The following is a 16,168-nucleotide window of genomic DNA, read 5'->3' as shown; positions in this document are numbered from 1 at the left end:
TTATTAGGCTTGGCCAAGCGGAGATTTGTGGGCATTTGCACAGGCGTGTGCCAAACTTAAAGTATGATTACTCCTTAAAACAAGTTCTGTGTTCTGGATGCGCTAGTGAAAATGACGGGGACATTTCCTCCTTGTGTGTGTGTGTGTGTGCGCAAACTGAAATCCCTTTGATTTTAATGGATATACCTTACCTATATCCATAAGTGGGTGCCTCAGGTAGCACAGCTGGTTAAACCACTGAACTGCTGAACTTGCTAACCAAAAGGCCATTGATTTGAATTAAACAGAGGCTGGATGACCATCTGTCAGGGGTGATTTGAATGCAATATTCCTGCTTCTTGGCAGGGGGTGGACTGGATGGCCCATGAGGTCTCTTCCAACTCTTTGATTCTCTGATTCTATGAATTCGGAGAATGTGGTGAGCTCCTGCTGTTAGCCCCAGCTTTTGCCAACCTAGCAGTTCAAAAACATGCAAATGTGAGTAGATCAATAGGTATCACTTTGGTGAGAAGATAGCGGCGCTCCATACCTATCAGGCCAAAGAGTGACCATCACTCATAAAAACCAAATGAGTAGATCAATAGGTACTGCTCCACCGGGAAAGTAACGGCATTTCATGCAGTAATTTTTGGGGAAACTGTGTGGAGATTCGTCAGAGAATGCAAGCTGTTTATGGGGATTGTGTTGATGTGAGGACGGGGCATCGTTGGGCGGATAAGTTTAAAGATGTTGAGGTGGGAACATCTGACTTGCGTGACAAACAAAGAGTTGGACGTCCTGTGACAGCAACCACTGAGTTTCACAAGCAAAAGGTTGACAGATTGATTCAGGACGATCGTCGTATCACTCAGAGAGAAATTTCAAGCATAATCGGCATTTCACTAGAACATGTGGGTCACATTATTGCTTTGCTTGGCTATTGGAAGAACAGTGCATGATGGGTAGCCAGGATGCTGACGGCTGAAATGAAAGTGCACAGACTTGAAAGTAGTAGAGAACAACCACAACGCTCGGGCTCCAATCTGTGGAGAAAATGACAGGTTGGAAAAGGGAGCCTGGGAAGCCTGCCCATTGCCACCAAAGGGACGGATCTACGAGGGTTGAATGAAAAGTAATGCCTCCACCTTTGTAACTCCTCAACAGATGGCAGTACTGGTATGTGGCAGGTACTGGCTTGTTCAGTAGACTATCCTCTATAGTTCCATTTTGGCGGGAAGCCTTAGCATTGAATGGTTGTGTTGTTAAAGTGTGAAGTATGGAACCCTGTGCAGACAGTTGCTCAATGCAACTTAAGCAACATGCAGTCATTGAATTCTTGACAGCAGAAGGTGTCACCCCAAAGGAGATTCATCAGAGAATGCAAGCTGATTGTGTTGATGTGAATACTGTGCATCGTTGGGCGAGTAAGTTTAAAGATGTTGAGGTGGGAACATCTGACTTGTGTGATAAACAAAGTTGGATGTCCTGTGACAGCAACCACCAAGTTTCACAAGCAAAAGGTTGACAGATGGATTCAGGACGATCGTCGTATCACTCAGAGAGAAATTTCAAGCATAATCGGCATTTCACTAGAACGTGTGGGTCACATTATTGCTTTGCTTGGCTATTAGAAGATCTGTGCACGATGGAGACCTAGGATGAGAGAACTGGGAGACACTGGTTGCAGAAGCAGAGTGTTGACTTCTTCCGTGACAACTTCAGAAAACTTGTTCATCGTTGGCAGAAACGTATCCAATTGTCTGGTGATGATGTGGAAAAGTGAATAGTGGTAGTTAAAGAGCACATTCTAAGGGTTATTTCTGCGTTTGATTGATTAAATTATTGCTTTGCTTGGCTATCGGAAGATCTGTGCACAATGGGTACCCAGAAAGAGAGAACTGTGAGACGCTGGTTGTGGAATCAGAGTGTTGACTTCTTCTGTGACGGCTTCAGAAAACTTGTTCATTGTGGCAGAAACATATCCAATTGTCTGGTGATGATGTGGAAAAGTGAATAGTGGTAGTTAAAGAGCACATTCTAAGGGTTATTTCTGTGTTTGATTGATTAAATTATTGCTTTGCTTGGCTATCGGAAGATCTGTGCACGATGGGTACCCAGAATGAGAGAACTGTGAGACGCTGGTTGCGGAAACAGAGTGTTGACTTCTTCCGTGACAGCTTCAGAAAACTTGTTGGCAGAAATGTATCCAATTGTCTGGTGATTATGTGGGAAAGTGAATAGTGGTAGTTAAAGAGCACATTCTAAGGATTATTTCTGAGTTTGATTTATTAAAATATTCCCATCCAAACCCAAGTAACGAAGGTGGAGGCATTACTTTTCATTCAACCCTCTCAATAGGATCATTATTGAGCTGGAAGGGATGCCAGAGGTCACCTAGTCCTGACCCGTGCCATGCTGGGAACCGTCCACTACAGTTCTCCTAAAAGATAGACATTCAGCCTCTATTTAAAGAAGTCCAAGGCTCTTCTGCTTCTTTTCCGCAGCCTGCATCTGGCCCAGCCGGGCTTCTGCCTCTCGTCTCTCGCCTGTGAGACCAACTTCTCTGGTTCCGCTTTCGCCTCTATTTTTAGCCCTCTGTGCCAAATGGGGCCGGGCTGAACAGTCGGCTCTGCGCTCCTGTGAATCTGGTCTATAAATGAATAAAGACTTCCCTTTTCTTTTCATTTTCATTTTATTTTCTGCTTCTGGGCAGCGCCCTTTCCCTTCGTGTTCTTGGGTGATGGAGTGTGCAAGCAATCGGGGTTTGTGGAGAAAGGGGAGCATGGAGAAATGCGGAGGGGCCGGGGGAGAGAGCGGGGGTCCTATGCCATCTATCTATCTAATAGTAAAAGGTTTATCTGTGGCACAAAGGCTACTGCTGGGTAAAGTGGCCTGCTGTGATGTCACTGGGAAAGAAGGAAGGAAAGATAGAGGAAAAGAAGGGAAAGAAAGGAAAGGAGAAGGACGAGGACGGGGGGGGGGGGGAGGGGAGAAGAAAGAAAAACAAAGGAAAGGAGGAAAGATATGAGCAAAGGCAAGAAAGAGAAAGAAGGGAAGAAAGAAGGAACAAAGGAGGGGAGGGGAGGGAAGAAATACATAGAAGAGAAGAGAAAGGAAAAAAGAAAGAAGGGTGAGGAAGGTATATGAGGAAAACCAAGGAAGGAAGGAAAGATATGAGGAGAGAGAAGGAAAGAAAGAAAAGGAGAAGGGAAAGAAAGGAAAGGAGAAGGCTGGGAGGAGAAGAAGAAAGAAAAAGAAGGGAAGGAGGAAAAATAGGAGGGAAAGCAAGAAGGGAAGAAAGAAGGAACGAAGGAGCGGAGGGAAGAAATACATAGAAGAGAAGTGAAAGGGGAAAAAGAAAGAAGGGTGAGGAAGGTGTATGAGGACAAGCAAGGAAAAAAGGAAAAGGAAAGAAAGAGAAAAAGAAGGGAAAGAAAAGAAAGGAGAAAGACGGGAGGAGGAGGAGAAAGAAAAAGGTAGGAAAGGAGGAAAGATATGAGAGAAGGCAAGAAAGAGAAAGAAGGGAAGAAAGAAGGAACAAAGGAAGGGAGGGAAGACATACATAGAAGAGAAGACAAAAAAAAGAAGGAAGAGTGAGGAAGGTATATGAGGAAAATCAAGGAAAGAAGAAAGAGAAAGGAAAGATATGGGGAAAGGAAAGAAAGAGGAAGAAAGGAGGAATGAGGGAGGGGAGGTAAGAAATAAATAGAAGAGAAAGGAAAGAAAAAAAGAAGAGCAAGGAAGGTATATGAGGAAACGCAAGGAAAGAAGGAAGAGAAAGGAAAGATATGAGGAGAGGGAAGGAAAGAAAGAGAAAGAAGATGTGAAAGCCTGGGGACAGTGACCCCCTCCAACACCCACGCAATGTTGAGTCTATATGCTACTATCACCGTGTTCTCTGGATGTTGGTGAACTACAACTCCCAAACTCAAGGTCAATGCCTGCCAAACCCTTCCAGTATTTTCTCTTGGTCATGGGAGTTCTGTGTGCCAAGACTGGTTCAATTCCATCCTTGGTGGGGTTCAGAATGCTCTTTGATTTTAGGTAAATTATAAATCCCAGCAACAACAACTCCCAAATGTCAAGGTCTATTTTCCCCAAACTCCACTAGTGTTCACATTTGGCCATATTGAGTATCTGTGCCAATTTTGGTCCAGAACCAATATTGTTTGAGTTCACAGTATTCTCTGGATGTAGTTGAACTACAACTCAAAAACTCAAGGTCAATGCCTGCCAAACCCTTCCAGCATATTTTCTTGGTCATGGGAGTTCTGTGTGCCGAGTCTGGTTCAATTCCATCATTGGTGGGGTTCAAGGGGCTCTTTGTTTGTAGGTTAACTATAAATCCCAGCAACTACAACTCCCAAATATCAAGATCTATTTTCCCCAAACTCCACCAGCATTCCCATTTGGGCATATTGAGTATTTGTGCCAGGTTTGGTCTGGATCCATCATTGCTTGAGTCCACGGTGCTAACCTGCCTGCCATAGATGCAGGCAAAACGCCAGGAGAGAATGCTTCTGGAACATGGCCATACAGCCCAGAAAACTTACAGCAACCCAATGATTCTGGCCAGGAAAACCTTTGACAATCCTATAATAGGTTTGCCTTAAAATGACAATAGGAAATCCAACATTTAGAGGGTGTCACAAAACGTCTCGGCGCATTTCGGTTAAGGATTTTTGAGGTCCTCCTCTCAGAAATCCAAAAAGGAATGAGATGCAGGAGTGTTTGTTTCTTTCCTGAAACGTGGCAGTGGGAAATGACATTTCTGCGCAGCGTAGCAAGCCGTTGGAGTAGATTTACTTGGAGAAAGTTAATTTCTCCGGAGGACGAGAAGGAGGAAACAAGGGCTTGTCTGTTAAGGCTCCCGACCGACAATGGGCAAGGCTCTTGTAACTTCAGGCCTGGGCCTCATCCTGCCTTGGAAGCCTACATCTCTCCTCCTCCTCCTTGAGCGGAGAAGGCCTGGCGTTGTTTGGGGATCTCATGCGTCCTCATGCTCCAAAAAGGCGCGGACAAAGTGGTGCTTGTTCGGAGACGGGCGCGCTGGACTTGCCGAGTCCCACACACTTTTGCAGCTTATTTGGGAAAGGTTGTGTGACACAAAGGGTGGAGCGAATGCAGTTGGACACCACTCCATGGTGTGGCATTCTAGAGTTGTAGTTTGACACGGTCTTAGTCTCATCAAAGTGCACCTCCTAGGATTCCGTTGCATCGAGCTGCTTCCAGTTCGAGTGACGACAAACCGCACTAATTCTGTGTAGATGAGGCATCCAAAAAAATGCCTGCCTGGCGCATAATGATGGCACGGATGGGCATTTTGCTCGGACAGATGGCAACCTCAGAAGTACCAGCTGTCAATGCGGCTAAGCTCCTGAAGACCCTCCCTTGCTTTCTCCATCTGCCTCGGCCCGAAATCGGTGCCAACCTCTCGGCTTTTACGGCGGGCATCTCTGTGGCCTCTGGGCATCTTTCGTGCTGGAAAGGGGATTGCGCCCTGCACCTGTCGCAGGCGAAGCGAATGCCTTGGAGCCTCTGCTTTGGCTATTAATAGCAGCTGCTGGGGGCTTCTCCTTCGAGGATAAATATAGCCCGAAGAGCAGGATTTCTGCATTCAGATAAGGGGAAACGTTGAGCCAAATCCAATGCTGTGTGTGTAAGACACTTGAGAAATGGACACTTTCCAGCAGATGGGAGGCGGGCCAATGTGGTCCCTATCTTCAAGACCCAAACAGTGACCAGTGTCCGGTCAGCCTCACATCGATACCAGGCAAGATTTTGGGAAAGATAATTAAGGAAGACCTCACTACCTCTGAGGATACTTGCCATATATACAGGCGAAACGTCAGGAGAGAATGCCTCTAGAACATGGCCATACAGCCTGAAAAAACCTACAACAACCCATTAAGGAAGGAGTCTGCAAACAATATATTGTCGAAGGCTTTCATGGCCGGAATCACTGGGTTGTTGTAGGTTTTTTGGGGCTATATGACCATGTTCTAGAGGCATTCTCTCCTGACGTTTCTCTTGCATCTATGGCAAGCATCCTTGGAGGTAGTGAGGTCTGTTAGAACTAGAAAAATGGGTTTTTCCAGGTAATTCCCACCCTGTCCCACCCTGGTCATTCCACGGATATATAAACCCACTTTCCTAGTTCCAACAGACCTCACTACCTCTGAGGATGCTTGCCATAGATACAAGCGAAACGTCAGGAGAGAATGCCTCTAAAACATGGCCATAGAACCCGAAAAAACCTACAACAACCTGGTCTGCAAACACTTTGAAAGGAATGTGGTCATTGCGAATAGTCGGAGCCCTCGGTTATGCAGTGGGTTAAACCTCTGTGCCAGCAGGACTGAAGACCAACATAACAACAACAACAATAATAATAGCAACAACTTTATTCATACCCTGCCACCATCTCTCCAAGGGACTCGGAGCGGCTTACATGAGGCCAAGCCCAACAACACATCAATAAAAACAACAGGGAATAAGCAAAATAAACAATACAGTTAATATAACTCACATATAGACAATGATTTAAAAACCTATGGCCAGGCCAAATGTAATAGTTAAAACTTTAAAAATAAATACTGGGCATGAACAGAGGGTGTATCTAGTAGGAGGGTTTTTAAACCAAGAGTAGAGAGCAGCCCAACGAGTAATTGAAGTGCTTCTCAGGATATTTTGCAGGGAATTGTTTCCTTTATTCAGGGAAGGCACACTGGAACAACCACGTTTTCAGGCTCCTCCTAAAGACTGCCAGAGTTGGGGCATGTCTGATGTCCCTGAGGAGTGAGTTCCAGAGTTGAGGGGCCACCACTGAGAAAGCCCTCTCCCTCGTCCCCACCAATCGCGCCTGCAATTGAGGTGGGAGCGTGAGCAGGGCCTCTTCGGATGATCAAAGAGATTGTGTGGGTTCGTACACGCAGGTATGCGGGTCACACAGGTTGGCAGGTCCCAAACCTTTCAGGGCTTTGTAGGTAAGAACCTGCACCTTGAATTGGGACTGGAAAATGAATGGCAGCAGGAGAGAGGCAAAGTCCCCTAAAAATAGCAGGGCATGAGTGACCCACAAGGTCTGACTTCTCAGCCGTGGAGCATTGCGGGGCGAAAGGCCCAAGCAGCAAAAATGATGGAGAGGTGGTGCATTAATTTTTTAAAAGCCCTTCACTTCCGATCATGTCAGGCAACGTGAGCAACCTGAAAAGAATATAGTCAGACGTCAAAGGGCCTCCAGCTGGCAGAATGTTTCGGGCTTGGCCTTAAGTCGGGTGGATGTGTTCCCACAGAAGCCCTGTCGGCATCGGCATATACAGGCAGTTCCCCAGTTACCAGCAAGATAGGTTCTGTACGTTTGTTCTTAAGCTGAATTTGTTTGTAAGTCAGAACAGGTATATTTCTTAACACCAGCCCACCCAACCCGATAGATAGATAGATAGATAGATAGATAGATAGATAGATAGATAGATAGATAGATAGATAGATAGATAGATAGAGACAGACAGTCAGACAGACACACACACACAGATAGACAGAAAGACAGACAGACAGACAGATAGATACACACACACACACACACACACTGTTTCCCTGAAAATAAGACAGTGTCTTATATTCATTTTTTTTGCTTCCAAAGATGTGCTAGGTCTTATTTTCAAGGCATGTCTTCTTTCTCCATGAAGAGGAATTCACATTTATTGTTGAACAAAAAAGAAAACCCCAAACATTTATTATATACTAGCCTTCCCCTGCCACACGTTACCGTGGCCCAGTATATGTGTTTTGTGTGTATATATATATATGTGTATATGTGTATATATTTTTTTGGCCTTTTAAGTCCCTTCCTCTGTGTTTTTCAGTGGTTTTTATGAGTGATGGTCACTCGTTGGCCTGATTGGTGTATTGCGTCCAAAGTTGGTGTCAATTCGTTCTGTGGTTTTTATTTATATAGACATATTTATATAGATTACTAGCCGTCCCCTGCCATGCGTTGCTGTGGCCCAATCTGTGTATATGCGTTTTGTGTCTATATATTTGTGTATATGTGTATTTGCCTATATATGTGTGTGTGTGTGGTTTTGTGCATGCATTGTATTTTTTTAATTTCTTGGCCTTTTGAAGTCCCTTCTGATGTGTTTTTCAGTGTTTTTATGAGTGATGGTCACTCCTTGGCCTGATTGGTGTATGGTGTCCAAATTTAGTGTCAATTCGTCCAGTGGTTTTTGAGTTATGTTCATCCCACAAACAAACATTACATTTTTATTTATATAGATTTACTAGCTGTACCCGCCACGCGTTGCTGTGGCCCAGTCTGTGTATATGTGTTTTGTGTGTGTATATATTTGTGTATATGTGTATTTGTGTGCGTGCGTGTGTGGTTTTGCGCATGCGTTGTACTGTATTTTTTATTTTTAGGCCTTTTAAGTCCCTTCCGCTGTGTTTTCAGTGGTTTTTATGAGTGATGGTCACTCCTTGGCCTGATAGGCACCACTACCTTGTCGCCAAAGCGATCCCTATTGATATACTCACATTTGCATCTTTTTGAATTGCTAGATTGGCAGAAGCTGGGGCTAACAGCGGGAGCTCACCCCTCTCCCTAGATTCAAACCGCCAACCTTTCCGTCAGCAAGTTCAGCAGCTCAGCAGTTCAACCCACTGTGCCACCAGAACGGAATTATTTCTGCAGTGTAGATGCACGCTTAGACACATTATATTTGAGTCTCCTCTCATTCAGTGACACATGGCCGCAACCTGACTATTTGATCTTCCTCCCCATCCCTGCTACTAAGTCACTTAAGTTCAATGACTTAGGCATGAAGTTGTCCTTTGCTAAGTTGTGTGACAGTTGTAACTACAACCTAGTTCCTTATTGGAAAATGGAATTAATTGCAACTAATGAATTCATTACAACTAGTTAATTCAAAGCTCCGTTGCCTATTGGCAGCCGTTCTATCAAAGTAAACGTTTTTGTTTTAAGAAGCTGAGAATGTGTTTTCGTTTGATGCTGACGGGTTTGTGGTCTGATGGGGAAATGGCTCTGAGTGTTCTGTGGCCTCCTCACATCCACGAAACCAGAAAGGGCTTGCCAAGGCTTCGCTGATGTTGTGATGAGATTCTGCAAAGACAAAAACCCAAAATGAACTCAGAAGCAAAATACGGATGTGCTTTGGTTCCTTTGTAGCAGAGTGGGGTTGGACTGGATGATCTTTGGGGGTCTCTCACATTCTATGAGAGGGGGGTCGCCAGGGGGTTTCAGAGGGGTCGCTAAAGACCATCAGAAAACAGATATTTCTGATGGTTTTAGGAGCCCTTTTGGCATCTCTCCGCCTGTCCTTCTCTCCCTTTTTAGAAACAGAGAGCAAATTCTCCCACCAAAAGCCCTTGGCTAAGAGGCCAGCCAATCACCCTCCTGTGATTGGCCGGCCTCTCAGCCAAGGGGAGGGCTCTTTTTGTGACTCCAAGTGGGGAGGGTAGAGCAGGCATGCTCAGCACATGGCAGCATGGTGCGCATGTGTGGGCAAAAAAGAGCGAGTGAATCTGGAGGGAGGCTCACGCCAGCGAGCACCTTCAAGCCATGGGAAGTTTGGCCCAATTCTATCGTTGGTGGAGTTCAGAATGCTCTTTGATTGTAGGTGAACTATAAATCCCAGCAACTACAACTCCCAAACGTCAAACTCTGTTTCCCCCCAAACTCCACATTTTGGCACATTGAGTATCTGAACCAAGTTTGCTCCAGATCCATCATTGTTTTGAGTCCACAGTGCTCTCTGGATGTAGGTGAACTACAATTTCCAAACTCAAAGTCAATGCCCACCAAACCCTTCCAGTATTTTCTGTTGGTCGTGGGAGTTCTGTGTGCCAAGACTGGTTCAATTCCATAATTGGTGAAGTTCAGAATGCTCTTTGATTGTAGGTCAACTATAAATCCCAGCAACTACAACTCCCAAATGACAAAATCAACCCCACTAGTGTTCAAATTTGGGCATATCCGGTATTGGTGCCAAATGTTTGGTTCAGTTCCATCGTTAGTGAAGTTCGGAATGTTCTTTGATTGTAGGTGAACTATAAATCCCAGCAACTACAACTCCCAAATGACAAAATCAACCCCCACCAGTGTTCAAATTTGGGCATATCAGGTATTGGTGCCAAATGTTTGGTTCAGTTCCATTGTTAGTGAAGTTCAGAATGCTCTTTGATTGTAGGTGAACTATAAATCCCAGCAACTACAACTCCCAAATGACAAAATCAACTCCACCAGTGTTCAGATTTGGGCGTATCGTGTATTTGTGCCAAATGTGGTCCTGTGAATGAAAATCCATCCTGCATATCAGATACTGACATTATAATTCATAACAGTAGCAAAAGTACAGTTGTGAAGTAGCAACGAACATAATTTTATGGTTGGGGGTCACCACCACATGAGGAAGTGTATTAAGGGGTTAGGAAGGTTGAGGTTCACTATTCTATGAAATCTATGATTCGATGAGTTTTATTTCTCCTTCTGTGACTCCATGAAGACTCCGTAAAAACCATGTGTTTTGGTGGTGCTTTTCGTGCCTAGTGGAATGGGGTTGGACTGGGTGGCCCTTCGGCCCCTTCCCTCTCTCCTGTCATTCCAATCCACATCTACGCCCGGAGGTATCCTCCACTTTGTGCCGAGTGCCCGCCTCCTTTGGGACCGGCCGTTGCCTTGTTGCGTAGCCATCATTCTTGGCAGTCTTTCCTCCCAGCCGGATCAATGAGGCCCTAATGGACCCTATGCGCTTTCCCGAAGATGCCCATCCATCAACCGCTGGGGAGGCTCTTCCATTAACCGTTGGTCCAAAGAAGTTCAGAAAGTGGTCCTGGAGTCGTAAAGAGAGAAAAGGGGAGGGAGATTTTGAATGGTGTCATTTATCTCTTTGCATAAGAGTTGTATGCTTATTGTTGTGCTTACAACAGGGGCTACGCTGTGGTACTATACGTGTATATGCGCTTTCAAATCGACCTGTTGACGTATGTAGACTCAGTGAGGTTTTGTGTGTGTGTCAGGAGCGACTCGAGAAACTGCAAGTCGCTTCTGGTGTGAAAGAATTGGCCGTCTGCAAGGACATTGCCCAGAAGACACCAAGATGTTTTACCACCCTGTGGGGGGCTTCTCTCATTTCCTCGCATGAGAAGCTGGAGCTGACAGAGGGAGCTCACCCTACTCCCCAGATTCAAACTGCCAGCACAAGGGTTTAACCCATGGTGCCACCGGGGCCTCCTCGTGAGGTTTGCAGGGTTTTCTCAGACAAGAAATACTCACAAGGAATCATAGAATAATAGAGTTGGGAGAGACCACATGGGACATGGAGTCTAACCCCATTCTGCCATGCAGGAAAAACACGATCAAAGCACCCCCAACAGATGACCATCCATCCTCCAAGGAAAGAGCTTCCACTACACCCTGAGGCAGAGAGTTCCATTGTTGAACAGCTCTTACAATCAAGTAGTTCTTTCTAATGTTCAGGTGGAATCTCCTTTCCTGTACTTTGAACCCATTGCTCCAAGTCCTAGTCTCCCTCTTCCTTATGACAGCCTTTCACATACTTACACATGGCTCTCATGTCTCCTCTCAAGCTGCTTACCTACAGGCTAAACATGCCCAGTTCTTTAAGACGCTCCTCATAGGGACTCATGGTCCTCAGACTTTTGGTTAGTTGCCTTCATCAGTTTTGGGGGTTTTGTGTGTGTGTTTTCATACCGTTCTGTCCATTTGGATGGCACGAAGCGGTACAACCCCCTCCGCAACGGAAGCAATGAAACGAAAAAAGGGGAAACGGTACCCGTTTGTTCGGCTGGATTTGGGTGCACCAGCTGTAGGCCTTGGCTGGCAGGGCCTGCAGCCGAGTGCTGGTCACCTGGCCCACTCCGATGTAGCCCTGGCTAGGTGTGCCTGCAGCCGAGCACCAATTCCCAGGCTCTGTGCCCGCTCAGATGTAGGTCCTGGCTGGCAGGCAGGACCTGGCAGGACCTACAGATGAGCACTGAGCACTCGAAGCTCATAGGTCCACCTGGCAGGGCCTACAGCCAAGCACTTGGCGTTTGTAGGCCCGCCTGGTAGGGCCTACAGCTGGGCACCGGGCATGCGGCACACTCAGCTTTAGGCCCAGGTAGGCCCTAGTACTTTGCCGCCCAAGGTCCGAAAATCTTCGTGTTTTTTTCGTACCTTAGGTGGAAAAGTTTGTTCGTATAAGTGCCTGTTTTCGGAAGCGGTGGGCGGAAATGGGACCATACGAATGGGACAAGCAGAAATGGATAGCGATTCCATACGAACGTACAAAGCACCCAATCTTTGTTGGTGGTCTCCTATCCAAGTCCGACTTAACTGGAGATCTGGTGCCTTTTGGGTGTTTTAGGCATGGAGACCCACATACATTTCATGGCATTTGTGGTTTGTTTTTGTTGCCAGGAACATTTCTCAAGCGTCTCCTTTGGTTTCGCTTTGATGCCGAGAGAGACTCTCAGGTCAATGATAAAAGGGAGGAGGAAAGTGGCGTGGAGGGGAGTGGCCGGTCGCAGGCGGAGGGAGGCCTTCCTGCGCAGAGCGGCCGGCTCGCTCTTGGGCTCTCGGGAGACCTCTGCTGTTGGACCAGGAAGCGTTTCGGGAGCAGCAGCGGAATGATGTGCAGCCCCGGGCGCCTCATGCCTTATTGATTCCTTGCACTTTTCCATGCCACCTTTTCTCCCTCCTGGGACCCAAGGAGGCGCACAAACAAGGCTGCACATGTCCTGGGTGATCGATTCTGGTTCCATCCTCTCCCGGGGCTGTCTCTCCTGCCATAACAACACATCTCTTCCTTTGATCTGCTTGGGTTTTTGCAGTTGTGGAGCAGTAGGTCTGTCTGTTTGCACAGGCTGTTCCTGGGTGAAGTGGCCCCCTGTGATGTCACTGGGAAAGTAAGGTGGACATGCCTAGGAAGGGAGGGAAGGAAGTAAAGAGAAAAAGAAGGGAAGAGAAAGAAGAAGGAAGGGAGAGGGAGGGAAGGAAGAAAAAGGAAGGGAGAAGGAAGAGAAAGAAAGGGCGTGAAGAGAGGGAAGGAAAGAAAGAGAAAGGAAGAAAGGAGCAAGAGGGAGGAAGGGAGGGCGGAAGAAAAAGAGGAAAAGGGAAAAGGTGTGAAGAGAGGGAAGGAAAGAAAGAGAAAGGAAGGAAGAGAAAGAGGAAGGAAAAGAAAGGGAAAGGTGTGAAGAGAGGGAAGGAGAGAAAGAAAAGGGAGGGAGAGGAAAAAAGGAAGGAAAAGAAATGAAAGGGGGAAAGGTGTAAAGAGACGGAAGGAAAGGAAGAGAAAGAGGAAGGAAAACAAAGGAAAGGGGAAAAGGTGTGAAGAGAGGGAAAGAAAGAAAGTGAAAGAAAGGAAAGGAGAAGGAAGAGGAAGAAAGGGAAACAAAGGAAAGGGGAAAGGTGTGAAGAGAGAGGAGCGAAAGAAAGAAGAGGAGGGAGAGGAAGGAAGGAAGAAAGAAAGAAAAAGAAGTGAAAGGGGAAAAGGTGTGACGAGAGGGAAGGAAAGAAATAAAGAAAAGGAGGAAGAGAGGGAGAAGTGAAAGAGGGAGAAGAGAAAAGAAAAAGGAAGGGGTAAAGATGTGAAGAGAGAGAAGGAAAGAAAGAGGAAGGAAGGAACAGAATGGGAAAGCTGTGAAGAGAGAGAAGGAGAGAAAGAAAAAGGGGAGGGAGAGAAAAAAAGGAAAGGAAAGAAAGGGGGAACGGTGTGAAGAGATGGAAGGAAAGGAGAAGGAAGAGCAAAGAAAGCAAAGGAAAGGGGAAAAGGTGTGAAGAGAGGGAAGGAAAGAAAGAGAAAGGAAGGGAGAAAGAAGAGGAAGAAAGGGAAACAAAGAAAAGGGGAAAAGGTATGAAGAGAGGGAAGGAAAGAAAGAGGAAGGAAGGGAGAAGGAAGAGGAAGAAAGGGAAACAAAGAAAAGGGGAAAAGGTATGAAGAGAGGGAAGGAAAGAAAGAGGAAGGAAGGGAGAAGGAAGAGGAAGAAAGGGAAACAAAGGAAAGGGGAAAGGTGTGAAGACAGAGGAGCGAAAGAAAGAAAAGGAGGAGGGAGAGGAAGGAAAGAAGAAAGAAAAAGAAGTGAAAGGGGAAAAGGTGTGACGAGAGGGAAGGAAAGAAATAAAGAAAAGGAGGAAGAGAGGGAGAAGTGAAAGAGGGAGAAGAGAAAAGAAAAAGGAAGGGGTAAAGATGTGAAGAGAGAGAAGGAAAGAAAGAGGAAGGAACAGAATGGGAAAGCTGTGAAGAGAGAGAAGGAGAGAAAGAAAAAGGGGAGGGAGAGAAAAAAAGGAAATGAAAGAAAGGGGGAACGGTGTGAAGAGATGGAAGGAAAGGAGAAGGAAGAGCAAAGAAAGCAAAGGAAAGGGGAAAAGGTGTGAAGAGAGGGAAGGAAAGAAAGAGAAAGGAAGGGAGAAAGAAGAGGAAGAAAGGGAAACAAAGAAAAGGGGAAAAGGTGTGAAGAGAGGGAAGGAAAGAAAGAGGAAGGAAGGGAGAAGGAAGAGGAAGAAAGGGAAACAAAGAAAGGGGGAAAAGGTGTGAAGAGAGAAGGAGCAAAAGAAGGAAAAGGATGGAGGAGAGAAAGGAAGGAAGGAAGAAAAAGAAGTGAAAGGGGGAAAGGTGTGAAGAGATGGAAGGAAAGAAATAAAGAGAGAAGGAAGTGGGGGGAGGAAAAGGAACAAGGCCTCTTTTCCCGCTGTCGTCCTGTCCTTGCGGCCTCCACCAAAACGCTTTTCACGGCTGTCTTGAGTGATGAGCAGAAGCGTGACCTCATAGCCCTTCTTTCTCTTCCTCTCCTGCAGGTCTCATGGTACCACGTGACGTGTCCTTCTTGTGAGATCCAGTCGCCAGAACCCCCAGAGAAAATGTCGGGAGTGCAGGTCAGAACAAGAACCGGGAGGCGCCGGATCCGTGCTGTCGCTCTTGCTCTTCTTGCAATATTTCTAATGGGTCTTTTGTTTAAAAGTAGCTCATTTTGGGGAGCGGGGAAAGCACTTAAGAGAGTTTCCATGGGATCTGAACTCAAGACTCTGGCATTATGGTCTCGTGCTCAAAACAGTGACACCACAATGGCTTGCACAAGTATACTGGTGCAACCCAATATGCAAAGCCAGTGTTTCTCCAGCCCTGCTTCATTCACCATTTCCTCTGATACTGATGCTGCTCAAAAGACTCCCAACTCAACAGAGGATGCAATAATTCCCTATTTAGCTATGGAGGTATCTCACTGGGAGAATCCGGGGTTTAGAGGAGGCATTGGCCCCGTTTGCACCGCCATATAATCCAGCTTCTGAATCCAGATCATCTGCTTTGAACTGGATTATATGGCAGTGTAGATCCAACCATATAAGGTGTGTAGACTGGAGGAGTAATGCAGTGTGACACCACCTTAAGATGCATAGCTCAATGCTGTGCAGTCATGAGAGATGTAGTTTTGCCAAGCCTTCTCTTCCAAAGAATGCTGGTACCTCGCCAAACTACAACTCTTAAGATAGCAGATCAGTGCTGTGCAGTCATGGGAGATGTCGTTTCTCCAGGTCTTCTCTTTCAAGATTACCAGTGTCTTGCCAAACTACAACTCCCCAGACAGCAGATCAGTGCTGTGCAGTCATAGGAGGTGTCGTTTCTCCACGCCTTCTCTTCCAAGGACTGCCAGTGCCTTGCCAAACTATAACTCCCAGAATAGCAGATCAATGCTGTGCAGTCATGGGAGGCGTAGTTTCTCCAGGCCTTCTCTCCCAAAGGGTCCTGGCGCCTCATCCAGCTACAACTCCCAGGATAGCAGATCAGTGCTATGCAGTCATGGGAGTTGTAGTTTTTCCAGGCCTTCTCTTCCAAAGAATTCTGGTGCCTCACCAGACTATAACTTCCAGAATAGCAGATCAATGCTGTAGTTTCTCCAGGCGTTCTCTTCCAAAGAGTCCTGGTTCCTCACCAAACTACAACTCCCAGAATAGCAGATCAATGCTGTGCAGTCATGGGAGGTGTAGTTTCTCCAGGCCTTCTCTTCCAAAGAGTCCTGGTGCCTCGCTGAACTACAACTCCCAGGATAGCAGATCAGTGCTGTGCAGTCATGGGAAGTGTAGCTTCTCCAGGCCTTCTCTTCCAAAGAGTACCGCCAGTCTTATTGTCATTCTAGTCCATGTCCTTTAAATTCTACAAACATCTAGCTGCAT

The 16,168-nt window shown here is 46.3% G+C and overlaps 1 protein-coding gene across 3 annotated transcripts in view; it reads left to right on the top strand.

Annotated features, from left to right (window-relative positions):
- The window catches only part of CSK (C-terminal Src kinase), a 71,911-nt gene that overhangs the window by 33,453 nt on the left and 22,290 nt on the right, over positions 1-16,168 (top strand). For all 3 annotated transcript variants that reach the window (XM_060755533.2, XM_060755534.2, XM_060755532.2), the window contains exon 2: positions 14,795-14,872. In XM_060755533.2, coding sequence (XP_060611516.1) covers positions 14,858-14,872 — 15 coding nt within the window. In that variant the 5' untranslated portion in view covers positions 14,795-14,857. The remainder of the gene's footprint in view (positions 1-14,794; positions 14,873-16,168) is intronic.

Source organism: Anolis sagrei, chromosome 9, assembly GCF_037176765.1.
Source record: "Anolis sagrei isolate rAnoSag1 chromosome 9, rAnoSag1.mat, whole genome shotgun sequence".
Lineage (NCBI taxonomy): Eukaryota > Metazoa > Chordata > Lepidosauria > Squamata > Dactyloidae > Anolis > Anolis sagrei.
The sequence above is the reverse complement of the archived record's forward strand: the minus strand, read 5'-3'. Positions and strand labels throughout refer to the sequence as shown.